Source organism: Peromyscus californicus, unplaced genomic scaffold (genome assembly GCF_007827085.1).
Source record: "Peromyscus californicus insignis strain IS unplaced genomic scaffold, ASM782708v3 Scaffold_8__1_contigs__length_139910024, whole genome shotgun sequence".
NCBI lineage: Eukaryota > Metazoa > Chordata > Mammalia > Rodentia > Cricetidae > Peromyscus > Peromyscus californicus.
In genome coordinates this window covers 73,758,056-73,785,617 of record NW_026294606.1, presented here as the reverse complement: position 1 = coordinate 73,785,617, position 27,562 = coordinate 73,758,056, and the positions used below count along the sequence as shown (strand labels likewise).

Below are 27,562 nucleotides of genomic sequence, written 5' to 3'. Positions count from 1 at the left end.
TGTACACCAGGCTGGCCTCAAAATCACAGAGAGCCTGTCTCCCAAGTTCTGGGCTTAAACACTACATGTGCCATGATGCTTGGCTCCCTTGTTTCATTGACAGTTGTAAATGCTTATAGGATATAAGGTGATATTTGATCATCTACATTGTGCAATAACCAGATGAGGTGATTAGCATTTCCATCTCCTTCTACATTTATTATTTCTTTATGGTATGTGCATTCAAAACCCCCTTCTAACTGTTTTGAGAACATAATTTGTTGTCAGTGCTTTCCCAGTGGTGCTGTAAAATTCCAGAATGTATTCCTCCTGTGTAGTTCAAACTTGGTACCTGTTGGCCAACCTCTTAACTTGGTACCTCTTCTCTAGCCTCTGGGATGTGAAATCATATGGGTGGTTGACTTTCCCCTCCTGACTTCACTTAGCAAAATGCTCCCACATCCACCCACCCCCAGGTTTGCTCACATTGCAAATGATGCTTTTTTTTTTTTTTTTTAAATCATTTCAGAGTATTCGGTTGTATATATATTCCACATTTTATTTGTGTCTTGATCCCAACCATGGGCACTTCTTCAATTGATTGCATGTTGACTCTCGTGAATAGTTCTGGGGTATACCTAGGAATCAGATGTCTCTCCAACATACAGATGTCACTTCTCTTGGATATATACCCAGTAGTGGGATTGCTGCTTTTGACTCTGAAGAACCTTCAAACTGTTAACAGCGTGTGAGGATTACCTTGCACATCATTGCCAACACTTGGTACCTGAGTCTTCTGGGTAATGGTTGGGGTGAGGTGATAGCGCAGAGCAGTTGTGGTGTGTTTCCTGCCCGTGTTTGTTCGTGAGCCTCTCGCAGAGTATGCATGTCGTCTTAGAAATGTGGGTTTCTACTCTGATCCTGTGCTCATTCTAAAATCAGTTTATTTGGGGAATGATGGCAGCTATGGAGTCCTTAAATATTCTGGACATTTTGAGCCCTTGTCAGATGTATAGTTTGTAAACATTCATCTTCTATGTTCTCTTGACTCGGTTATTTCCTTTGGTTTTCATATAATCCCACTTGTCTGTTTTTGCATTTGTTACCTACTCTTTTGACATCTTATTGAAAGAAACAAATCCTTATAGTTTTGTATGTGCAGGTCTTACCTCTAAGTCTGCCATCCATTTGAACTGGCTGTTGTATATAGAAAAGGGTCTGATTTATTCTGGGTGTTGATACATTTTTCCAGAGAGAGAGGAAAGCTGGTGCTCAGGTGTTTTCTTTATTCAGTTTGAGATCCCTCCCCTCAGTTGTGATGCCCACATGTAAGCTGGGTTTTCCCTCTTTAGTTACATCTTTCTGGAAATACCACCACAGACATGCCCAGAGAGTGTGTTTCTGTGATGATTCCAAGTCTAATCAAGTTGACGGTGGGCTATTAATCATCACAATGATCATGGCATCTGCAACAAAAAATTTAAACCTATTTCCTGTTGTAATGGCGTTGTCATCTCTTAATTGGGCTTTCTCGTTTTCTTTTAGGGTGACTAAGGGTATGTCAGTCTTGTTTATCTTTGCAGAGAATTAACTTTTTGTTTCATTGACTCTTTGTATTTATTTAAAGGCTTTATTGCTTTCAGTCATAAAATAGAAATGTTACAATTTTTTTAAACATTAGTTCTTTTTGCTAAAATAATTATCATTAAAGTGATAGATGGTTAGAATTTGCACAGAATTAGTGTTTGACCTTCTGAACCAAGTAATCAAAATTCTGTTTTATATCATTATAGTTTCATTGTAAAGGATTCCATTAAGGGACATCTAATCTTATGCTTTATAGTTTTGGCCTCTTATTAAATTATATTTGGCCTAAAATACTAGAATTTAAATCATGGATGTTTTTACAAGAGTAAGAATTTAGAATGAAGTTATTGCTCACTAACGGAAGACAGGTGCCAAGCAGGACTAGTGTGAGGCTTGGTTTCCATGACATCATTAAATTCTGCTGTCTTGCTCTCTTAGTCTGTAAAGTCATATGTTTCAGGGTTTCATTTGTTTTACAGGAAGTAGGATATGTAAACCATTTACACGTACTAGCGCATAATAAGCACCATTAATGTTAGCTGTCATGCATGCATACAAATTTGTTTGACAGATGGTGACAGAAACTCAGCACAAAATTTTCCATTTCTACAAGTCCATCTGCACAAAGCTAATGGGAAAATCATGACTGACACCTGTCAGGGAAAGAAGGAGCCTTCTTGTGATTTACATAAAAATGCCAAATAGATCAGAATGTCCTGGTAGTGCACCACTTCTGGCTGTTACAAACTGGGCTGCCTTATCATATTCACAAAAATGAAAGACTTGTGTCGGGGGTGGATGGACGGACTTGCAAAGTAACTTTTCATATAATGTCTGATTATTTGCTTTGGCCCATTTGGGTTATAAATACCTACACATTTTGATATGCTTGTTTTCATTTACACATAGTTGGGAATAATTACTCATTTTTCTTATAATTTCAGAGTTATTGGCATCACTAGAGTAGTGGTTGTGTGAGGTGAATTTTAATAGACAACTGTGTCATTTATTGGTGGTTTGATGGCTGCTAAAACCTTTATTGGCCCTTTAAGTAACAACAGTCGACTGTGAAGTTTTTAGGGTTTCAGTAATTGTTTTCCTTCTTTACAGACGAACCAACCAGTCCTAGCATTGATCACGACATCGCCCACATCCCTGCGTCCGCTGTCATCTCGGCCTCTACCTCCCAGGTCCCCTCTATAGCAACAGTTCCTCCCAGCCTCGCAACTTCTGCTCCTTTGATTCGACGTCAGCTCTCCCATGACCAAGGTATGCTTAAAGTGATTCTGCACACCTAACCTCACAATGCATGGCAAACTGATCTTTTGACCAGTCAAAGAATCTGGAAAACCACTTGAAAAGTCTGAATGCTGGGTTTTAATTGCAGAATCTGTTGGACCTCCCAGCTTGGATGGCCAGCACAACTCAAAGACAGAAAGATCAAAATCCTATGATGAAGGGCTGGATGATTATAGAGAAGATGCAAAATTGTAAGTCTCAGATGTATTATTTTAAATGTTTTCATATGAATGGTATTCATTATGAGTTTAGTTTTTAAGGCTGTCTCATTTTTAACTTTGACATTAGAAATGCAAATCAAGTAGTATCAAAGTAACATCCATTTGATTTTAGAAGTTATATTTTTATTGATATATAGCAATATGCTTTTATATGTTATAGATTTAAGATGCTTTTCCTCCCCCAGACTTGTAGATATTTATAGTAGTTTTATAATGTCTTTATAATGAGGTAGGGCTATTACTCATCATTATGATGTGTTCTTTCAAAATTCTGCTGGTTATTTTTATTTTATTTCTTGAACCTTCCAACATGATTTTCTAGTTCTTTTTCATGTGATATTTTCATTGACACACTGTCTGGTTCATAGATTAGTTTAGGAACTGTGGACAGCTTTTACAGCATTGAACCTTTTATCAGTGACCAATTCTTATGTCACCTTGTTTAGTACCCTCTTCTACTTTCATCAGATTGTCATTTATATTCTAATTCAATTAGTTCCTCTAGGACTAGTCACTTAAGAGTGGTTCCTGTGAGATACGGCCAGGGTACAGTGTTCCAGCTCAGTAGGAATTGTCCTAACGATACCAGGTTGGATATGTGAGCTGTTTGAGCTTTTCACTAAAACATGTCTGCCACGCTCCAGGCTCCTCCCCACACAGGCTGTGCACAGCTTTCTTTAAAATGGCAGCACTATGTGTTTCCTCGTTTACTTGCTCCATGTACACTGTCTTAGACAGTATCAGTGCCCCATTGCCTTCTCTTCTTCCCTCCACCTCCTGCTAAAGTCCCTCTCAACTAGACCCCGCTCTTCTTCCCTGTCTGTGTCCCTGTGTCCCACTGAGTTCCGTTAGGGAAGCTTGCGTGAGCATGTGTGGAGTTATTCACCTAGCACGAACACCTCACCAGTGGCCACACTCAGGAAGAAAGTGTGTCCCCTCACTGGGGCTAGGTGGTGGCCTGTGAGTTTGTCACAGCTCCACCGTGTGTCCCATGAGTGAAGGGGGAGGGGGTTGGCTTTGATCTCAGAGGACAGTGACCTGCGATGGGATTTGAATTGTGCCGCTAATCATGCCCTCTCCATTGGCTTTTAGCTGCTCTTTTTTGTACACATACCTTTTCTTGAGAGTAGTTAGTATATTTTGCATCGATTCTTTGATAATTCCAGTGTCTAACTCATTTCTGTGTCTGGTTTTAAATCTTCCATATCTTGAAACCGGGTTTTTTTGTCTTTATTATTACCACTGCTATTTTTTTTTGTTTTTTTGTTTTTCGAGACAGGGTTTCTCTGTGTAGATTTGTGCCTGTCCTGGATCTCGCTCTGTAGACTAAACTGACCTCGAACTCACAGAGATTCACCTGGCTCTGCTTCCCAAGTGCTGGTATTAAAGGCGTGAGCCACCACCGCCTGGCACCACTGCTATTCTTTATTGAAAGCTAGACACTATAGATACACAAAATAATACGGGGTTAATGTTACCGTATTTGTTCCCAGAGGTGGGCATGAATTGTGAGACAGGCCCTCTCCAGGAGTTTAACCAGTAGGACAGAAAGAAAGGGTAAACAGTTTCAGTGTCTCCTGGTACTTTTCAGGATGGCGATTGTATACCTGTTTCTAGTTATCTTCTTGTGTGAGGTGGTTTTTGAGAGAACTATGATATATTTAGTCACATCTTTAATTAGTTTGCAGAATTAATACAGACCTGTCTTCTCTTTTCTTTGCATTGACAGCCTTTGTCTCTCCCCTTCTGGAAAGCACTCAAAGAGTGTGGGTGGATGAGTATGTGCACAGGAGTAGGTTAAGAGGGGCGTCTCTGGCTTTCATGGGCCTGCAGGCAGATGATCCATAGGCAAGAAGTCTCCTTCAGCATGACTCAGTAGCCACTGTTGGTTCAGACTTTTGGAGTCTGACTCTGAGTAGTTTATTTTAGGCATGTTTAAGCACAGCACAATTGAGTGAAAACTATTCTGCTGATAATCAACTCAATCCTGCGAGCACAACAAAGCATTCCTAAATCTCTTTGAGAAACAAAGTAAGCTAAAGAAAGGTGGGAGGTGAATACATTGAAACGCTTGGTTAAAGTACAGTAGGACACCTTCATAAGGGTGGGTTCTATAGCTTGACTGAGAAAAACAGGTTTACAAGGGTCTAGAGGAGGGAGGGTCCAGTGCCAGAAAGTCTCAGACTTCACCGAGAGTGCGAAGGTCAGCAGACTAGAAGCATCTGCTTCAATCTTCTGGGCAGAAAGCAGGTTTTGCATTCCTTGTCTTGAAGGAACAACCCTGTGTTCTTCACGTTCCAGGTTCCGCCAGTGCTTATCTGTACCACAAAGACCTCCTGCCTCTTACAGGTGGAGGGCACAGGGTGTGGCTGGCATCACGTGACAGCTCGCCCACTGCTGCATTCAAAGCCCAGGGTTTTCACTGGCTGCCTAGGACAGATGAGCTATAGTTGCCTGCCCGCTACAGATAAAAGGCTCAGTGGTTAGCCCAGGTAGCTTTTCCTTTGATACAAAGAAATATTTTTTTTTTAAGTTGCTCACTTGAAGCAGAAAAGGCAGGAACAGCTGACCAGGAACAGCTGACCAGGCAAATTAAAGCTAAGAAAGCTGCTATCAATGAATTGAAAATGTGCATATTTGTAACTTAGCTGTTCTCACTTACATTGAACAATGAACATATAATATCAATCACATGGTAAGGATGAAATGTCAACTCTTTAATGAAAATTTAGTTGTAGTAGTCAATTCTTACATCAAGAATTTTTTATATTTATTACACATATTTATATACTTTCCCAACAGGTCCTTTAAGCACGTGTCTAGCCTGAAGGGAATCAAGGTCAGTATTTAATATTTTTTAAGATACCAAGTAAATGATAAATGTTTTATTTACCGTAGTTTATTTTAGCCTGGCAAAGAAAAGTATGTATTTTCTCTTTTGGATATTTTGTATTTAAATGGTGTAACTTTTTAGTCCATGTCCACTGCATTTGAAAGATGATGGAAATGTTTAGAAATTAAGAACATTTATTCATGCAAGTATGTAATACCTTATAAACATTGGGCTGATTTTTCTCATGAACAACTCAAGGCCCAAATCAAACTGCCCAGCAGTCCTGTGTTTTCTTTTCTCTACTCAAAATATAGCTGCTGCTTGTAGCCACGTCTGTATTGTCTCCTTTACCCTTCCTTGTACTTCACTGAAAACTTCGGAATGACTGGACAGGAATATTCTTATTTCCCGCCCTGGGAAATGGCTGTGGCTGCATAGTTCCTTCCTTAAAGTCTTTGTGCTTGGAACAAAGCCCTGCCCAAAGCCAGCCAGCCAGCACACAGACGTCTGTGGTGCGCACCAGCAATCGCTTTCTCCAGCCCTGTCCTCTTCTGCAAAGGCAGTCTTCCCGTGCGTGTTCCGGTCACGCAGACATCATCTACTATCTTTGTTAAACAGAAAACTTCTGGAATCTATGTCTCTCTCTACCTCTCCTGTTTTGTACTTTTTATACTAAATCTTCTTGAGAACCATGTACACAGTCTCTCCTCCTCAGTTCACACGCATGAGAATCATAGGTAAGTGTGCCGAGGCTGCCAGTGACATTTGGCTTCACAGAGGCTGCTGACCTGGGTTTTTAACTGAATGCAACTTCTCAGGAATAGTTACACAGTTCGCGCCCCCGTGGTGAAGTCCCTCCATTGCTGCTTGTACTTCATCATCTCTCTCCCGTTGACTTCTAAGAGTACATCTGAGTCTCCTTTGCTGGGTCTTCCGCAGTTAAAACTTCGGAATGCCTACAGCTAGTTTCAACCCGTTTCTGTACACTGATTTCCTCGTTGATTAGTTCAGAGGCTTCACAGAGTCGGTTTGCTGGCCTTGGCTTCCTCCCAGACAGCAGCTCCTGTAAGCCGCTGCCTCACCTGACATTTCGTCCACATGGTTAGTAAGCAGCTCTGGGTTTGCATAGCTCTGGATTATCCTGAGATTATCCCTTCTCTCCATCTCATTAATTCCACTTCTGTTCTCCCGTTTGCTCAAGCCACACTGTTTCCCTCTCCTAAGTCAGCTGTCTACTGTGTCTCTGAGCCGTTGCCTGAGTGTTTCATTCCTCCTCATCTTCACCCCCGGCCTCAGGCCCGTTCTCTCCAGTTCCTTGTCTCTTTAGAAACCATGCTCCACGGGACAGGGTGATCTTCTTCATCACTTTCAGGTTTTCCTTCCCCTTTCTACCACAGACAAAAGACCAGAACACCCTTTCCTTAGCTCTTGCGCTTGCATGGACTGTGAATTATTAAAATGATGAATCTGTGTTCCTGTTTCTTCCTGAACTTTTCATCTCTCTGATGTGTTATGTATGGCTGGCTCCTTCACTGTGAGAGGCATTGCTGTGGTCCCACAGTTCAGCCATTCAGTCTCCAGTCTCACTGTGCTCCTTCTCCAGAAGCATACATCACAAACGGCTCACTTTATTTTGTTTTAAAGAAGGATCTCATTGTGTAGAGTAGGCCAGCTCTGAACTCACTTTGTATGCCAGGCTGGTCCCAATCTCTGTAGTCTAGACATAGATTCATTATTTGTATACCTTGAGATCCTCCTCCTGCAGCCTCTTGAGTGCTGAGGTTACAGAGTGGACCGCTATACCTGGCTTCTTGTTTGTCGTCCCATCTGTCCGTCCGCGTGTGTTTGTGTGTGCGTGCGTCCGTATCCAGCCCACTATCTTTTTCTGCCAAAATGTGACTCCATGAGACCAGGGAAGTCAGACTATTATGTAGATAGCTTTTGAAAAACAATGAAGCCAGATCACCTTAGAAACACTTGTAGTCTTTTTTTAAAGTGTGACTTCTAACCCCAGAACTTTCCACAGTGTTTTACTTAGACCATTAAATATGACATTTGTCAACACAGTTTCCATGTATAAATACTTACAAAAAGAAAAGCTGACATTTTACTGTTTTCTTGGCCCGTTCTGTAGATCACAGACAGCCAGAAGTCATCGGAAGACTCTGGATCCAGAAAGGGTTCTTCCTCCGAGGTCTTCAGTGATGCTGTCAAGGAAGGGTGGCTCCAGTTCCGACCCCTCATCACAGATAAGGGCAAGGTAGTGCACTTTCTTCGTCATGGGACATCAGAACCGAGGCCTGCTAAGGAAAGCTCAGACATACGTATGTGCAGTTGTGAGGCGCCCAGGCATTCCTAAGAAGGAAAAAGCTGGTCAGTGGGGTAGTTTTCTGCTTCTCATCTTGAATACCAACTACATGTGGAGTTCCTCACAGTGTGCCAGTGTGGACAGGAAATCGGGGTCTAAGGAGGACCCCACTTTTATTTACCAGGATTGGTTGTTAGTCATTAAAAATATTTAGCCTAGTTCTTATTAGTCATTAAAAATATTTAGCCTAGTTCTTTTCAATTTCCTTTTTAATTTTTGTTTCATTTTATTTTATAAACTGAATTATGTAAGTAAGTAGAATGGTATCAACATGTGCTTCAGTAAGTAGAATCCAACATATAAAATCTTTGCATAAATAAGAATTACTTTCGTGTTGCCAAAGAATTTAAATTTGCAGACATACTTGGATATAGACACTCCTGCTGTACCACGCACAGCTGATGACTTTGGTGATGTCATTTCCCGTCAGTACATGTTGTTTCGGGAACACTCCTTCTGGATGATGTTTACTTGTATTATGGCTTTTTATTTTTCCTTTGATTGGTTTTGGTTTTTGCTTTTTTTCTGGCTAGAGATACAGCTCAGTGGTAGAGCACTTGAACAGTATTCTGGATTCAATCCCCTAGCACCAGAAGGAAAAAAAAGAATATTAATGGATTTCTTTCTTTTAATTATGAAAATTTCTTTACTACTTTTGTGTTCATATGATTTTTTTTAAAGCAAACAGTTAATGCCCACTTTTAATGCATTTCTGTAGCGTGTATTTTATTGGGTTTAGTTGTTCATTTTTTGTCTTCCCATCTGAATTTGGTACAGATACATTTCCTAATTGGTGTATATGTGACTTTTTTTTAAAAAGTACTACTTTTTTTTTTAACTTTTTATTGAGTATTTGTGGATTTCACATCATGCATCCGGATCCTGTTCATCTCCCTGATACCTTCATATCCACCCTCTACCCTTGCAACTTCCCTATCCTAATAAAACTTAAGAGAAAAGGAAAGGAAAAGAAAAGTCTTAGCAGGAAGCTGTAGTGTGACACAACACAGGGAGTCACAGAGTTTACCCTTTAGTCCAGAACTTTACTTGCACGTAAGTGTTCACTGCAGAGTCATAGGTCTGGTTCCGGGCCTCTGGCTTCTGCTGTGCTCTCGATACCGGGACTCCTCTTGGATAATCTGCTGTTGCCCTGCTGCATGGAGATCCTGCAGCTTTGGATCTGCAGGTCTGGCCCCGTCACGTGCTCCAGCAGATCACAGATGAGGTGGATGTTGGGGTGGGTCAACTCATAGCCCTGTTTCTGGGCCTGGGTGGTAGCTGGGTTGGTCAGCCTGCCAGCTTTCCCTCATCATTACCCCCAGGGTGAGCTCTTCAGTACTGCCTTGGCTAGCTCACCCATTGCATCAGGCATCAAGTGACAGGGCCAGTTCTCCTGCTCTCAAGCCTTTGGGGCCAGCTAACGGCACCCATACCACCAGGGCCAACTCTATTGTTTTGAAAAAGACTACATTTAAATTATTTATTTATTTATTTGGATAGGATCTCACTGTGTAGCTTGGAACTTGCTAAGTAGACTAGGCTGTCCTCACACTCAGAGCCTTTGCCAACTGTATGCTGGGACATGAGTCATCATGCCCAGCTACACTTTTTAACTTTATCTCTGTGTCTATCATGTGATTGTCTTTATGCCATGGCAAGCATGCGGAGGTCAGAATACAGCGTGTGGGAGTCAGTTGGATAGAACTCATATCAGGCTTGGCAGCAGGCTCCTTTTCCCACTGAGCTAACCTGACATTTTTTCTTTCTTTTCACTCTTCATGTGTATTCAAGTAAATGAGACATCTGCTATACCAGGTACATAAGTATGCATCTGAAGGGCGTTACTTAGTCCTGAGCCCGCCACAGAGGTCTAGCCTTGTATTGCGCATTCACGGACCGCTTACTGTTTTCCAGCGTGTTGGTGGCAGCATTAGGCCGTGGAAACAGATGTATGTTGTACTTCGGGGCCATTCACTTTACTTGTACAAAGACAGAAGAGAGCAGACGACACCATCAGAGGAAGAACAGCCCATCAGTGTCAACGCTTGCCTGATTGACATCTCGTACAGTGAGACCAAGAGGAGGAATGTGTTCCGACTTACCACATCCGACTGTGAATGCCTGTTCCAGGCTGAAGACAGAGACGACATGTTAGCGTGGATCAAGACTATCCAGGAGAGTAGCAACCTAAATGAAGAGGTACGTTGTAAAAAGGATGTGGGTGAAATTTGACACTTATCAAAAAGCTCTGGATAGATTTTTATAAAAAATAAGATACACTATTTTCAGTCATTAAAAAGAAAAAACTCAGGTATACCTGCATTAGTTTTACTTATCGAAAAAGTACTATTACCAAACAAGAAAAATAGGATCTTCCTGTTCTTCATGTCTTTTCAGACACAACAAACCACAGGCAGGAGCCCATGTTATCTTTGATCATTAGTGTTGTCCCTGGTATCTCTGGGAAGGTCAGGACACCCTGTGTCTGGGGTGCTTCACCCTCTTACATAGGGCCTAGAACCTGCAGGCACCTTTTGACCAATTATTACAAGTCTGTCTTGGATATTGAAATTAGTATTATTGTGGGTTATGCTACAGTAAAAACATTTACAAAAACAAGTTGCTATGTAAAGGAAAAGAAATGATTTTTTTATGGAATTGTATAGGTAAAACTATATCTTGGTATGCTCATGGGTTTCTAAGGAAGCATGTTTTATGAACAATCATGTCATAAGCCAGTTTGTCTGTTTAGTAAGGAGTGATGCTTTACACTGGTGAGGGTCTCTGGCTTCGGCCATCAAGGAGCTGCTTTTGCAGTGAGAATTTTCGTAGTCAAGGTATTTTTCAGTATAATGGAGGTCAGACTTTTGCTCAACCCTCCAGTCCCCCATCTCATTAACACAGTTTCCTTCACATTCTTCATGCACTTTCTGCACATTGCCCACAGTACTCATGAACACGTGCATCAGCTGTGCAGCCGAACATAAGATCTTCTCTGTTCATGTTCATCGTCCAGCTTATACTGAAAGGCTCACACCGTGAGGACAGCTTCCCTGCGCTGCCTTGCCTTCACGCTGTAGCTGCTCCCTGCAAAGTGTCAGCTGATTTCAGCATCAGCTTCCAAATAATAGGATACATTATGGGCATTTTCTTTCTTTCCCCCCAAGACAGGGTTTCTCTGTGTAGCCCTGACTGTCCTGGAACTCACTCTATAGATCAGGCTGGCCTTGAACTCAAGAGATCTGCCTGCCTCTGCTTCCCAAGTGCTGGAATTAAAGGCGTGCCCTACCACGGCCCGGCTATATTATGACATTTTCATGTGGGCTTTTTCTTTGTTGATCTCTCTCCCTTACTCCCTTTCGTCCTGGTCCCCTTCTTTCTGCAAGTAGCCTGCATTCCACTTTCATGTCACATGTATTCTCTTGCCTTTTTATCTCCTCCATTTTTCCTACTCATGGTTCTGTTTCTAATTCCGTGATCTGTACCCACACTCATATAGGCACACATATGAAAATTAAAATCTATAGTCTGCATAGGAAAAGAAAACATGTGCAATTTGTCTTCCTAAGCCTAGGCACAGTAATAATGACAAGCAAAGAAGAGATTCATTCAATGTGGGTACTCTGGGAAGAGGAACAAAGAGGTCCAGTGGCCTCCAGTCCATCCTTGGGAATCCTGCATGAGGGTTAGGTTTAAATAGAGGCTAGAAAGGCGTGCATAGCTAAGCAGTCCTGATCAGGGTGTGATCCTGCCCATCATCACTGTGGCTCAGGTTTGACAAGTTACAAAACTGAGTGAAATCTTTCTGGGAGACGTGCCCCCTCTTACTGACATGAAGCACAGTGTTAGATTTTCCTTCTTTGAGTATGAGATTCCTGGGAAAATTCCAACTTTTTGAGAACCATTGTTTCAATAATTTGATAGCCAAAAAGAGCACAGTACTCTTCAAGTACCTTCATTCCTGCCTGTGTGGCTACATGTATTTCATTACACTCAAAATAAGATGTATTTTGAAAAATGTTTGCAGACACATGCTGGTGTATAATTGCAGTTGCTACAAACAGAGTTATTCCTGTTTGCTAAGCTCTGGGTTCACCTTGGGACATAGGACAAAACAGGCCCTTGATGATCTGCCCCTCTTGATGCCATCTGACTCCTAATTCACTATTCCTGCAAATTAATCATTAATAAATTCTGGTGTAGTTTCCCATGTTTGACTCAATGGTGTTATTATTGAATGCTGATCATTCATTCTGGTATTAGAGAAGAAGCTGGCTTTGTGCTCCCCAATCATGCATTTTATGTAGCATATTAATTCAGTACATACTGAATCATTGTTACTTAAAAACTGTCCTAGGTATTGCATGTATACAGAAAATAGACAGCAAACTCACTTGCAGGGGTAGGAGGCACTTGGACCATATGCCACATGGTGACCGCTCCACTGAGAATAAGTCATAGCATTTGTATTATTAAACAAACTGATATAATAGCAAGCTTCAAACACAGGGGGTGTCACCCTCTGCCCCTAATAAGCTAATAACATATTTTCTAATGTTACTCTGCTCATTCTGTAGGACACTGGAGTTACCAACAGAGATCTAATTAGTCGAAGAATCAAAGAATATAACAGTCTGTTGAGGTGAGAATCCCATCATACCTAGGGTTAATTTAGATGTCAAATATGCAGTTGTTAAGAAGTGTTCATTTCTTCCAGCAGCAAAACAGAACAGTTGCCAAAAACACCTCGCCAGAGTCTTAGCATCAGGCAGACTTTGCTTGGGGCTAAATCAGAGCCAAAGACTCAAAGCCCACATTCTCCAAAGGAGGAGTCAGAGAGGAAGCTTCTCAGCAGAGGTAACTAACTGTAACATTGTTTAAGTTGGGTTGGCAGTGTGTGTTGCTGCTTCACGATGTGATTTTTACCAGCAGACTCAGGGTCAGCCAGCTTAAAGCTCCTGGTAAACCTGGTACAAGCTCATTGGGCCTTTTCCTTAAGGTGAGGCCCAAGGCATCTGTCTCTGATCAAGAGAAAGGGAAGGAGAGCCCACAGTCACATCTTTACAGATGTGAATGGCCAGATGTATCATTGTAAGACAAAGGGGAGGACATGCTGGTTCTGCTGCTTCCTGAAAGGGTGAAGAAGTGTGACTGATCTGATAAGTTACATGGACGGGTCAGAGGCATAACAGAGTAGGAAGAGAATAATGTGCTATATGTAGACTGTATTATAAGACTGTAGTTAATGGAAGCATTGAAGAATTAGGCTTTTAAAGTGATTTAAACAATCTTGTTTCCATTTTTTTATAATGTCCTTTTATTTTCAATAACAATCAAAAGATGATACCAGTCCACCCAAAGACAAAGGCACTTGGAGAAGAGGCATTCCAAGCATTGTGAGGAAGACATTTGAAAAAAAGCCAGCTGCCACAGGGACCTTCGGAGTTAGGCTGGATGACTGCCCACCTGCCCACACCAACCGGGTAGGAGATCCCAACCATCTGCACTAGTCAGTGGCTCTCATAGCAGGGCCTGAGTTCACAGCCCTTTAGATAAAGTGGCTGCCTGCTCATCTAGTCTGCACTTTCCTCCCTTAGTATGACTGTGGGTTGAGTAATTTTTATCTTTCAACGTTTTATCTAACATATTAACTCTGAACTAGAGTAGTGACTACTCAGAAATGGTCAGTAGGAATTCATTTCAAACTTTTGTACTGTGTTAAATAAAATGCTGGTTTCTTGTTTTGCAGTATATTCCATTAATCGTTGACATATGTTGCAAATTAGTTGAAGAAAGGGGTCTTGAATACACAGGTATTTACAGAGTTCCTGGGAACAACGCAGCCATTTCCAGTATGCAGGAAGAGCTCAACAAGGGGATGACTGACATTGATACACAAGATGATGTAAGTTCTTTTCTGTTTGAATAACCAGTCTTTTTTCCCCTGTCATATATTGACCACAAAAATACTCTATTTCTGTTTTGCATATCCAGAAATGGCGAGATCTGAATGTGATAAGCAGTTTACTAAAATCCTTCTTCAGGAAGCTCCCTGAGCCTCTCTTTACAAATGGTGAGTTAGCTCCCACAGACCATGCCAGAGAAGGCTCACAGCCTGTGCTGGAAACCAGGGCTTAATAAATCAAACCAGAGACAACATGAGAGATGGAGGAACTGGCATTTATCTCAGGTCTAAATTTAATGAAAAGCATAATTAAGAACTGGTTTTGTTCATTTGTAGTCTTCATAAATTTTGGTGAAAAATCATTTGCAAAAAGTTGATATACTTCAGTAAAGTGAAAATAAGATCTATATTGACCATGTTTATCATCAAGCTAAAAATGTTATTATTGTTTCAGTCATAATTATTTGGACATAGGTGTAGTTAAAAGACCCTGTGCTAGATACTGTTGTGAGGTGGGGATCATGGACAGGCTGAATAAATGCCAGACAGTAATTTCAAAGAAGTCCCATTGAGAGAACTCTCCTTTTGTTGGAAAGGCTTGGAGATCATTAAAAACCATCTCTAGCATATAAATTTCAGAGATTTGTATTTCAAAATAGACAAAAATCTTACACATTTTAAATTGTGGTTTAAAATTAAGCCCTGAAGGGAAGGGGACTACAGTTCACCTGAGTAGTTCACCTTGTTCTCTTTTCCTGCGGCTGCCAGATAAATATGCCGACTTTATTGAGGCCAATCGTAAGGAAGACCCTCTCGATCGGCTGAGAACATTAAAAAGACTAGTAGGTATTCCTTTTTATTTGGGGGGGTGCAATTCAAATACAGCATTTAAATTCATTCTGAAAATAATATGTTCCAGATTCATGATCTGCCGGAACATCATTATGAAACACTGAAGTTTCTTTCGGCTCATCTAAAGACAGTGGCAGAAAATTCAGAAAAAAATAAGGTGCGTAAGGTACAGCCTGTTGAAATACAGCCTCAGTTTGAGGGTTAGCCCTCATCACTCTGTGCTGAGTACTCAAAGGAAGGCCTTTTTTTCACAGAAGCCTAAGAATGCATCAGACTGGACTGGCTGGGTCCTTCAGAAGATCACTCAAAAGCAAAGGCTCCACAAACAGCAATTGTCACTCTTGTGAAGGGGCATTTCATTTAGAAATGTTTCATTTTACATTCATCCAGCAAGAAAAATGGAAGAGTCAGAATTTTGTTTTCAGCTTTATGTTACTACCTTAAATAGGTGGCATATATGCTTGGTAATCCAGCCCAAGGGTACCAGATGCCACACACTGAAAAGTAATGTTTTCTTTAGTTTCCTGTTAAACAGGTATGATGCCTTTCTTCCTTTTAATACCACATCACCACATCCCCACAGTTAGCTGTCCTAAGTATTATCAAATACTCAGTTCATGTTCAGGTTTTCTTGATCAATTGTTTTTAAAATGTCTTTACAGTTATTTGTTTAAGTAGCTAGATAAGATCCACATTGTATTTCATTGGTCCATTTTAGTCTTAATTTTTCTTAATTTTTCAGCCTTTTGCTTAGTCAGTGAATGATTGCTACCCAAGTCCATTATATCAGGAGGTTGCAAATGATTCTTTTTCTAACTCAGTTCATTCTTTAAAGTTCTGTGATGATCCTGTTGAGTTACAGAGGAAAATAATGAAAGAGAAAGCTAAAGAGTATTGCTAACACCCCTGAGACTACTTTCTGCCTGAGAGAGACAGAGCTCAGTGGTACAGGATTGGCTCATGAGCTCATCATCACCCTGTTACCTGCAGTTGAAGAAGACCACAGCATTGCCTCAGCACCGTCCACATGCTCTTTGTCTCTAGTTGAGAGAGTTGTTTTAAAGGAAAAAAAAAGGGAGGACAAAAGCCTAAAACATCAGTTTACTGAGCTGTCTTCAAAAGTTTGTTCAATAAGCCATAGTTTTCTCAATATAATTCTAGCTGAAATATTTTGTAGTTGATTATCCCTGAAGGATGGCATGTTTCAGTTTTGCTGCATGCTAGTGCTTCTTGAAAAGAGTGCCATATTTCTTAGAGGACACTTAACATTGCTAAACACGTTCAGCAAAGTAGCATGATACAAAATTCAGTAACCTTCCTGTGTACCAATGTCAGACATACTAAGGAAGAATCCAGGGAAACAATCCCATTCACCATAGCCTCAGAACTGGATCAATTAGCAGGTGTCTGGGCTGTACAATTTCTTTTGTTGTTGTTGTTCTTTTTGTTTGGATATAGGGTCTGTAGGTAGCTGTCCTGGAATTTGCTGTGTAGACCCAGGCTAGCCTCAGACTCAGAAATTCTGTCTCTGCCTCCTGAGTGCTGGCGTTCAAAGCATGAGCCACCACACCTGGCTTAGTTTTTTTTTTTTTTTTTTTCTTTTAGAAATCAATTCTGTCTTAAAGTCTTGCTTGTTTAGAGAGTTTTTGTTTTTTTGGAGAAGGCTCTCCATTAGCTTGGCTGGCCTTGAACTCAGCTATGGAGCCTCCTGCCAATACTAGAGCCACAGGCATGGGCCACCACACTTGGCTTCTTGGAGTTTTTTTATTGGATTAATAGTGACTCTTGAAGACAATATGGTACTTTATTTCCTTGACATTTTTTTTAACCTCATTTTTTGGAACTTAAATTCAAACAATTAACCAAAACAAAACAAAAAAACCCATACAACTTTAGGCTAAGTGTCATCTTATATATAAGAGCTATCTAAAAGCTACTCACATAGGACAAACCCGTCTCTGTACATACATATTAAAGTATGCCATTAGTCTGAAGACTTAAATGAAGCCATAGACAAGAATCTACTGAATGCCTGACCTGAAGCATTTGATGTGGTGGATTTTTGCCTTTGGGCCACTCTTCCCGGCATAAGGGTTAGATAAAATAACTGAATATTCCAGAAGGCGACACAGACATGCCAGAGCCCACATCCTTTCCTGAAGGTAATATTTTTATAGTCTAGTATTCTAGGAAAATCCTAAATTCAAAGAGAATTTGTTTTTCTTCCGAGCAGTATGATCGCACATATAGCACATATGGGTGCCATTTGCTTCAGTAGAGGAGATCAGCTGTAGAGTCCTTGTCTGGTAAACTACATGCACATGTCAGTGCCTCCCAGGTGATCTAGTAATGTGGGAATCCTGAATGATTCATTTACCTCAGTGAGTTCTAAGGTTGGTTAAAGTTATTTAGCAACATTAATCAAACCTTAAGCTCAGCGTAATATAAAAGACAACAGGGTCCATCCATGCCTGTGACAGTCACAATTCAACAAATTCAGACTAGTCTGTCAGTAGTGTGCAGACCGAATGTCATGCTAAGAAGGCAGCCAGCCAGCCTAAGCCCAGGACTTCAGGAGATTTGGATGAGGTGAGAGTTCATCAAAAAAGATATTTCCAGACTTGTTTTCCTCTGTTAATGATTTTGATGTATGACACAGAAGAATCTGGAACCTTGCGTGTATTTCCAAGTCCTTTGCCCCTTCCAATTCCCAAGACACAGAGTTCCTTATTCTTTAATTTCACTTTTTTCTTTTCCCATCCAATCCATCTTTGTTAACTAAAAACAATTGATTTGGTTTAAAACTAATTTAAGGCTTCTTGGGAAAACAGAAATACCAAATAGCCATTGTCTATTATCATTCGAGGATTTGCTCATGAAAGCCCTAACTAAGAAGAATTTACTTTTCTTCATCCATTTTTTTGTATTTTTTCATCAAAAAGAACTTTCCAGTAACAAAATGCCAGACCTGCCATGGAGGTTTAATCTAATTTTCCATTTTCTTCCTTTCCTTCAGATGGAACCAAGAAACCTAGCAATCGTTTTTGGTCCAACTCTAGTGAGAACATCTGAAGACAACATGACCCACATGGTCACGCACATGCCAGACCAGTACAAAATCGTGGAGACTCTCATCCAGCATGTAAGTTCACACTGCATCTCCTGAAAGTTCTCTCCTCACGGCTGACAACTGGTAGGACAGGAGTTGCTTCTACTTTTTTCCCCTCTACGACATTTCCCTTATTTCTGTGCCATTCCCCAAGATAGAAATCCACTTAGAGGATTCTTTAATTATTCTCACCTTTTTATTTTAAATTTTAGCATGACTGGTTTTTCACAGAAGAGGGTGCTGAAGAACCTCTCGTAAGTATTGTCAGCCCGCGTGCTCTGCTGTTCTCATATGGGATACAGGCTCCTTCTTGACGCCACGGCAGTCTTGATCTTCTGCTTTGTGTGTTATTGTCAGCTTCGCACCCCGGAAGCAGGTCTCTAGTGCCTCAGTCGCTGATCTGATAAGAATTGAACGGTGGTGCCTACTTTACCATTAGTGACGTCCAATCAAATCAATGCGAAGTTAAGCTTGTGCTCCATAGACTGATGTATCTCTTACTAAATGTTGTTTGAAAGTTGTCTTTGAAGAGATGATGAAGAGCTCTTTGTTTGTTAACCATAGACAACAGTGCAGGAGGAGAACACAGTAGACTCCCAGCCAGTACCAAACATAGATCATTTACTCACCAACATTGGAAGGACAGGCGTGCTCCCTGGAGATGTATCAGGTAACTCTTGTGTGGGCAGTACTGACCTCTAGGTTATTTGACATTCTTATAACATGAACCAGCAAATCAGCCATCAGTAACAATCCACTATTGAGTTTTTTTCTTTTCCTTCCTCTTTTTCCTTTCTACTAATAAAAGCTGCGACCTGCCTTTTCTGATTGACCTCACTTCCCTTCCAGTGATTATATTGCCATTGACAGTGCATGGAGTTGTGATGTTTGTCAGAATGGGAAGATGGGAACAAGGAGCATGCAAACCACTGTTTTGTTTTGTTTTGTTTTGAATTCACAGTTTCCATGTAATAGTCATCACAAGGTAAAACAGATAAATGCTGCTGAATATGTGGTTGCTGTGATGGCAGAAAGTATGGTTAGACTGAATGCATAGTTCTTGTTTGGGGCCAGTTCTGTGAGAGCAGCATGCTAGACATTCAGAGCTGCCCTTCTCAATCCAATGTGTCCTCTGTCACTAGAGACGTCGCAGTCAAAGTCCCTCTTCTTGACCTTGATTTTCTTCTCTCTCCTATTGCCACCCTAATGCTCGGTGAAGTATCAGTATTTCGTAGGCTCTTGATGAAACCGTCTCCTGCCAAACTGTTGCGCTAATCTGGCATGCTGTTTTACACGATGTTCTTCACCCTTTGTCTCTAGTTCTTGTTTTAGCTCTAAAGGGTCTTTTCAGCACTCACTGACACAGGCAAATCTATATGATGTTACACAGGCGAAGTGGGAGGAGTCTATCACACGGTAATGTCTCTAGTGGATTCTGTGATGTCCCTGATGGACAGCTGGAACTGTAGGAAGAAGGAGGACTGCTGTCCACACTGTAGCTGCCTTGTCTGCAGAAACCCCCGGTTCTTGTAAATGCAAACAGAGCTGATCTGTGGTGTAATGTCTCTCTTAAGAATATTGTAAACAGATCACTACTACTCTCTTAAAAGTTTTTCTGCTGTCTCTTGTTATTTCTGAAGCGGACCCTGAGGAGAAATAGCATGGTATGGTCCACCGGTTCTTAAAGTCATAAAGCATTTAGCCATGTGTTGAAAGGGGCGTGGCACGGGGCCCAGCTCACTCATTCTGAAAAGAATTTTCCCAAAAGTTCAAAGATAAAATTCTAAAATTGATATTTATTCTTCATTATGCTGGCCCCTTCCTACCCTCTTTATAATTGTATAATCTGAGTTTTTGCCAGACAGCAAAATTATGGTCTCCATTTTTCCATTTCCATAATAGCATTTGTTAATAGATACTTACAAACCTGGTAGCAATTTAACCAAACTAACCAAAAGGATCCCTGACTGCACGGATGTGAAACTGGGGTCAAGCACAAAAATGAGCATCCTCTAACAAAACCAAAAGTGACCCGGAAGCAAGGTCACCCTAATGCCTCCATCGCATCCACTCCCATCTGGGATATCTTATACAAATTCCAATCTGACGGTCTGACAAAAATCAACACATACACCAGTGTGAGTGTTTCGATTTGTAGCTAGGGCAGCCGGCAGTCTGGAAAGTCCTGCATTGTGTATCAGTTTCAGATACAAGATGCGGCACATCATTTTTAAAGGTCTTCAAGCTTCTTTATTGCTAGATTTACTCTTTAGAAAAATAAACACTAGTATTTCTGTTTCTGTTTAGCACAGGGCTCCTTTGCCATTCCTATCATTGAGCTGGTTCTGCCTACAATTCACAGCATCCTTTCATGGCGGTGGCTTTCTGTGGTGCAGCTTGCATCTTTGTGAGCTCTGACTATCCACTGTGTTCTGTTGTTTTGAGTTTTGCTTTCACATTTTGTTCTGTGCCTGTCCTCTTCATAAGTTTTGCATTGTTTGTTAGAAGCGGTGAAGCTTGGCTCCCACTAACCACATTTTATTTACTTCCCACAGATTCAGCTACTAGTGACTCAACAAAATCTAAGGTAAGTTGCTTTAAACAGTCTGGAAACACTCCATAGTGTCTTTGAGTGAGAGCTTTTATCATTAACATAGAATTGTAGTCCATACTGGAGCCAGAGCAGTAAAGTCCAGTGTGTGGAGAAGTTAATTTGGAATAGAAGAAGCCTGGGAAATACAAGATTGTGAGCTGGAAGATTGCAGTTGTGGGAACAGTTTAGCATGGTGCAGACAACATTGGCTTGTTTACATTGTCAAAAATGTACTAACATAAAAGCAAGGAGAATGGGATAAGGAATCTGCAGAAGCCGGGATAATGGCACAGGCCTGAGACAGGAGGATAACCCATTCTAGCCTGGGCGTTGCTGTTACAGTGAGACTCTGTCTCAAAACACACACACACACACACACACACACAGAGAGAGAGAGAGAGAGAGAGAGAGAGAGAGAGAGAGAGCGCCTTCCAGCACAAATTGGACTCAATGGGTCATTTTTTTAAAAAAAGACACAGTTATGGAGTGGCTCTGTGAGTCTATGAGAAAGGAGGGATAAAAGTAATTTTAAAAAGGATTTCCATGCACAGAAAGGTGCTAGAGTATTAGTTTTCAAGCATGTGTGCATGCTGTACTGCACATAGAGAGGTAAGAGGACAATGTACTAGATTAGTTCTCTCCACTTCGTGGGGCCAAGGATTGAACTCAGGTTGGCTGGTGATTTTATCCACCAAGTCACTTCTCACCAACTTTAGACTTTCCTTTCTGTTGCTATGACAAATACCATGACCTAAAGCAACTTAGAGGAGGAAAGAGTTTATCTCACCCCCTACTTTCAGGTCACAATCCATCATTGAGGGAAGTCAGGTGAGGAACCCAAGGCAGGAACATGAAGCAGAAACCACAGAACACTGCTAGCTTACTCAAGGGTTTATGCTTTTAGCTAGCTTTCTTACACAGCCAGAACCATCTGCCTAAATATGGTGCTGCCCACAGTGTCCGAACCATAGAAACTCAGCAATCAAAACTGTTCCCACACACACTTGCCCATAGTACAGTTTGATCTGAGCAACTTAAATGAGGCTACCTCTTCAGGTGACTCTACACTCTGCCAAGTTCACAATTAAAGCTGATTAGCACATCCACTGGGAGTTTTGTTTGTTTGAACATATATTTACAAGCCTTTTACCTTAAATTCATTGGCTGGTAAATTTGTGTGTGTGTGTATACTTGATTAGACTTAGCTAATTATAGTACGGATGACACCACCCTAAATAATGCAGTCCCTGTCTCCCACAAGCAAGAACATTCTCCTACATAACCACAGTCTAATCATCATAGTCAGGTACTAACACGAGCATGATACATTATTAGAGAATGCAGCTTTTATGCAAATTTTCCCAATTACCTGAGCAATCTATTAACCCCCTGTTCAGGAATAACCAGAAATCTTTGCTTACACTCAATTGTCCTGCCACCCTAGTCTTTCTATATTTAGAACACTTCCCAAACCTCTTTTGCCAGAATTTTGTTTGAAACAGGGTTTCACAATGTAGTCCAAGCTAGCCTGGGACACAAAATCTTCCAGCCTCAGCCTCCCAAGTGCATCACTGTACCCAACTATAGATGATAAGCTTTAAATTACAAAGACGTGCTTGAAATTCCTTTTCCCTCTCACTAGACGTACATCCCCTTTCCCTGTATGTCCATCTTCCATTGTTTTGTACTATGCCTATAACAGATACTTGAATTTTCACTGTTCCCAAATTGTAGAAAAGCAGAGTCATTTTCCCCAACACACAGAATAGAGAATTTTTAAAGATGATATAATCCAGGTGCTTCTTTTATGGACAGTAAAATTGAGATGTGAAAATGAATTCATCCCTTCTCTGTGCCCGACAGAGCAAGCTGGGGACAGGAGACCAGTTTCCCCACTCAGCCCAGTTTCAACCATGGTCCACCAGTGTTAAAGAAAACATGGAGGAAACGGGAGCAACCCATAGGAATGCCCTGGGTTGAGAAATCCTTTGTAACGTATAAAAGCGCAAGCCTGCTGACCTGTGATTTGTCCTTTTTAATAGAACAACAGCCTTTCAAAAGAACTTAGGAGAGCTGTCTAGCTTATTTGTTTTTTTTTTTTTTTTTTTTGTAATAGAGAGATACTCTGATCCATTACTCCACATGCCTTCAGCTAGACTCTCTTGACTGAAGATGGTGTTCTAAAAACAAGGACTTATTCACCTGCCCACCAACCACTTACTTAGCAGGCAGACATTCTGAACAAACTAAATAGTTGTCATCAAGAATTCCCAATACATAGCAAGTGACTCTTACAGTAACTGTATTGGAGCATTTTGTGGCAAGGATTTACAACTTTTTAAGTAACCTTATGTCATGAAATTTTCTACTCTGCTGTTACATGAGATGAATGAAGCCTTTACTGACCTGATTTCCCCAAGGCAAGTCCCTGAAGAGCCAGTCTTGGTGAGCTAATGGCAGCCAGACTCCCCTTAGCTGAATGAGTGCCTCAGGTGCAGTGCCTGTACCATATACTGTCCACAATCAGAAAATTGAATTCATCCATGCAAGCTTAATCATGTCTGAATATTAAACTGTAGGAATGGTGTTTACCTATTTTCCTTTTTGAATGTTTGAGACAGGATCCCACTGTGTAGTTGGGGTAGCCTTGGAACTTGTGCTCTTCCTGGCAGCCTCCTGAGTGGTATGATTGCAGGTGTGCACCATCACAGCTGGCATAATACTGCTTACCTTTTCCGCCTGTAGACTAGATAAAGGAAGTGGGGATATTAGAGCATTATGGATGTAGGGAACACCAATGGAGAAAGTAGTAATAATTGGGAAACCTCAGGATCCCTAAGCCTGAAGTCTTTCCCTGAAGGAGAGATGTATCTGTTATGATGTGGCAAGAAATGGGACTCGTGATTAAATAAAAAACTAACACTGATACAAGTTCAAAAGGGAGTATTAAAAAAGAAACAGACTATGTTGTGGATGCATCTGGAGCTTTGGTAGACTTCAATTCTTTAAGAACTATCTGGGGACAAGCCAGCCCTGACAAGGCCCTGGACAGTGTTCATAGCCTCATTTTTCTGCTTGTTTCCTAGGGCTCTTGGGGATCGGGGAAGGATCAGTATAGCAGGGAACTGCTTGTGTCCTCCATCTTCGCAGCTGCTAGTCGTAAGAGGAAAAAGCCCAAAGAGAAAGCCCAGCCCAGCAGCTCTGAGGATGAGCTGGACAGTGTTTTTTTTAAGAAGGAGAATGTGGAACAGAGTCACAGTGAAATTAAAGAGGAGTCCAAAAGAGAAGGTGAGACATCAGGCAGAAAGCAGAGGACTGTCCTTGCCAAAGACAGTCATGTCAGGAAAGACTCGGGTGCAGCGAAGGAGGAGAAGAAGACGCCGTCATCCGAAGAACCCTCCCCACCACACAGCTCCAAACGCAACAAGTCACCAACTCTCAGCTGTCGCCTGGCCATGCTGAAGGAGAGCCCCAGATCACTTCTGACACAGAAGCCCCACTGCGAAGAAACAGGGTCTGACTCGGGTACTCTGCTTAGCATGTCTTCCCAGGCTTCACTGGCGAGGTCCTCCACCAAAAAATCAACCAGTCCAGAAACCAAGCACAGTGAGTTTTTGACCAATGCTGGCACCATCACCTCGGATTATTCTACCACATCATCAGCTACCTACTTGACCAGCCTGGACTCCAGCCGCCTGAGCCCCGAGGTGCAGTCAGTGGCAGAGAGCAAGGGGGACGAGGCTGATGACGAGAGGAGCGAGCTAGTGAGTGAAGGGAGGCTGGTGGAGACGGACAGTGAGAGCGAGTTCCCGGTGTTCCCTACCGCCCTGACTTCAGACCGGCTCTTCCGAGGGAAGCTACAGGAGGTTGCCAGGGTGAGCCGCAGGAACTCGGAAGGCAGTGAAGCCAGCTGCACCGAGGGAAGCCTCACACCGAGTTTAGACAGCCGCAGGCAGCAGTTCAGTTCCCACAGGCTGATCGAATGTGACACGCTGTCCAGGAAGAAGTCGGCTCGCTTCAAGTCAGATAGTGGGAGCCCTGGAGACACCAGGACTGAGAAAGAAACTCCTGCCCTGGCCAAAGTGTTTGACGTCATGAAGAAGGGCAAGTCGACTGGGAGCCTCCTGACACCCAGCAGAAGTGAATCCGAAAAGCAGGAGGCCACTTGGAAAACAAAAATAGCAGATCGCTTAAAACTGAGACCTAGGGCACCCGCCGACGACATGTTCGGAGTTGGGAATCAAAAACCTACAGCCGAGACCGCGAAAAGAAAAAACATCAAACGCAGACACACGCTTGGAGGCCACAGAGATGCTACTGAAATCAGCGTCCTGAGTTTCTGGAAAGCGCACGAGCAGAATGCAGACAAAGAGTCCGAACTTTCAGCTGTGAATCGGTTAAAACCCAAGGGCTTGGCCCAGGACCTCTCCATCTCAGACTGGCTGGCCAGGGAGCGCATCCGCACCAGCGCCTCCGACCTGAGCCGCGGCGAAGGTCGTGAGCCACAGGCCGAGAGCCCCAGTGTGCTGGGAACACCTGCCAGCACCCACACACCCCTCTCTGAGCAGCCCGAAGGCAGGGGTGCTGCCGGCCCCTTGGCTTCAACCAGCGGGCCCCCTCTCTCCACACCACCACAGTCACCTGACCAAATAAACGGAGAAAGCTTCCAGAACATGAGCCAAAATGCTGGTTCTGCAGCCAACACCCACCCTCACAAACTGTCTGCAAGTCCCGGCACTAAAGCAGAGTCCCCTCCCTGTCTTTAAGCTGGGTATATCCGCTCTAGCAAGGAAAAGCTACTGTTACACAGACCAGTAACTCTGTAAATATTTTTCTTGTACCAGAATTGTTATTATGCAGCCTTGGTTTGGGCTGGATTCACCATTTTGCACTGTGAAATAGCTTTACAGTGCATTACTACAGCCAGAAGAACACACACACATATATTTAAAAGTATATCAGATAGTTGTATACAAATAAGCAAGGTGTTTGTTGCAACTTACTCCATAGTATATTCCCCAAATTACTGAAGAAAAATCGCTGACTCATGCAGCAGAATTGTTCTTTTGGCTCCTCACTAACAAAAGTGCCTCATGATAAAAGTACATTTGATTTTTAGGGTGCCATATTGTTGAAATTAGATAACTTACATTGAATAAATGAATGCGTTTATCAGTAACAAATTTCATTACATTTACCAGTTTTAACACAGGTGGATACAGAACTTCCATTCTTTAGTCATTCCAGGTGGATCTGAGTTTTATATTCAAACTTTTAATACAGTTTTTGAGTTTTGTGTGACTTGAATTTTTAATCTTTCTGTAAAATACGTAATAACTTAAATGAACATATTCTATGTGTATCTTTTCTTCAGATACCAGATTTGATATAAATGTTGTAACATAGGTGTGTAGATAGTGGATCCTGGATGGAACTGGCTTCTTACTGAGAAGAATATAATTCTGCATGAGGACTTAAATCCAAACCTGTGTCATGCCTGTGTGCATACCCAATTAAACACTGGAAATAAAAGTTGTTTTGGTGAACTTGGCACTGTTGGGAGCTTTCTCTGTTTTAAAATGTTGCCCATGTATATACTATCAAGCCCTGTCATTAAAAAATTAGCCTCTGTGTTTGCACAGTCCGTCCACCTTTCCTCCTCCTGGCTGTGACTGGGAATAATGACCTCTTAGGAACACTGATGGCGGCCTCACGGTGCATAGGTAGTCCCTAGGAACTCTAGCTACAGCCATGCAAGTGAAGGCTTTAAGACTTCTTCCACATCTACTTCCCAGATACATAGTGTGTTAGACTTTGTACCTTCTGAGTTAGCTCCTCATATAAACAGTGACAGCAGTACTTTCCAGTGTGGCATGTTATAAATAATGCTTCCATAAAATCTAAACCTGTTAAGATTTGATGACCTTAGAAGCCACTGGAGCCACAGATTCTCAATGTTGTCAGACCTGAAACACATTTTTATGGAAAAAAAAAGTTTTAAAATTCTCCCGTATCATAAAACAAAATTCTATATCTACATAACTTTATATTCAACATAACACAGGGGCTACATTCCCTCATTATAGGAAAGGAATTTGCATAATCAGTATGCAAATGCTTTGACACAACTACATTCCAGAAACGCCATCAGACACTGTTCTGGTAGGTGTGGCCACAGAGGGCACAGTGGAGCCCATGCCATGAATAACTGCCATGGGTAATGGCTTTTCTTTCTTGTTTTAGACATGCTCTCTCTCTGCAGCCCTGGCTGTCCTAGAACTTGCTACGTAAACCAGGCTGGCCTGGCATACACAGAGATCCCCCTGCCTCTGCCTTCCCAGTGCTGAGACTATAGGTGTTTGCCTCTGTGCCAGGCTGGCTGTGACTTTTCTTAAACAGAATATGCTGTCAATAACCGTCTAGAGAAAACATACTTCTTGTGTAGTTTACATAGCAAAAGTAAAAGTCAGCATATTATTTAAATTGTCAAAACAATCTTTTAGGCATTTTGATAGTCTGGTTCAAGGCTCAAATGATTGTATTTCAATCTGCCCTTGAATTAATTATGTTTTTGGATTTAGTTGGTTGTGTATTTTTAAAATCCCTAATGTGATTGCTTAGATTGTTGATTTTTCCAGGATCTCATTCTTTCATTTTCTAATATTTGCATTTTAGACCTTTGGACTCTTATTTTTATTATTAACTTAAACATTGGCCAGGAAGATGGGTCAGTGGATAGGGTGTCTGGCCCCAAGCCCAACAACCTGAGTTCCATCCCTGAAACCTACACGGTGGAAGGAGAGAAATGATCCCCAC

The 27,562-nt window shown here is 41.7% G+C and overlaps 1 protein-coding gene across 12 annotated transcripts in view; it reads left to right on the top strand.

The window, feature by feature from the left end:
- Window positions 1-26,297, top strand: part of Arhgap21 (Rho GTPase activating protein 21) — a 126,025-nt gene extending 99,728 nt beyond the window's left edge. For 7 of the 12 annotated variants that reach the window (XM_052729385.1, XM_052729390.1, XM_052729384.1 and 4 more), the window contains 17 exons: window positions 2,677-2,835; window positions 2,954-3,056; window positions 5,889-5,925; window positions 8,054-8,179; window positions 10,202-10,486; window positions 12,865-12,929; window positions 13,005-13,144; window positions 13,628-13,770; window positions 14,037-14,192; window positions 14,282-14,360; window positions 14,961-15,034; window positions 15,112-15,201; window positions 18,061-18,186; window positions 18,366-18,407; window positions 18,718-18,823; window positions 20,709-20,740; window positions 23,833-26,297. In XM_052729385.1, the coding sequence (XP_052585345.1) occupies window positions 2,677-2,835; window positions 2,954-3,056; window positions 5,889-5,925; window positions 8,054-8,179; window positions 10,202-10,486; window positions 12,865-12,929; window positions 13,005-13,144; window positions 13,628-13,770; window positions 14,037-14,192; window positions 14,282-14,360; window positions 14,961-15,034; window positions 15,112-15,201; window positions 18,061-18,186; window positions 18,366-18,407; window positions 18,718-18,823; window positions 20,709-20,740; window positions 23,833-25,512 (3,443 nt within the window). In that variant the 3' untranslated portion in view covers window positions 25,513-26,297. Of the gene's footprint in view, window positions 1-2,676; window positions 2,836-2,953; window positions 3,057-5,888; window positions 5,926-8,053; window positions 8,180-10,201; window positions 10,487-12,864; window positions 12,930-13,004; window positions 13,145-13,627; window positions 13,771-14,036; window positions 14,193-14,281; window positions 14,361-14,960; window positions 15,035-15,111; window positions 15,202-18,060; window positions 18,187-18,365; window positions 18,408-18,717; window positions 18,824-19,793; window positions 19,818-20,708; window positions 20,741-23,832 lie in introns of all 12 variants that reach the window. The other 5 variants (XM_052729391.1, XM_052729387.1, XM_052729389.1 and 2 more) reach the window with 2 other exon arrangements.
- Window positions 26,298-27,562: the final 1,265 nt, after the last annotated feature.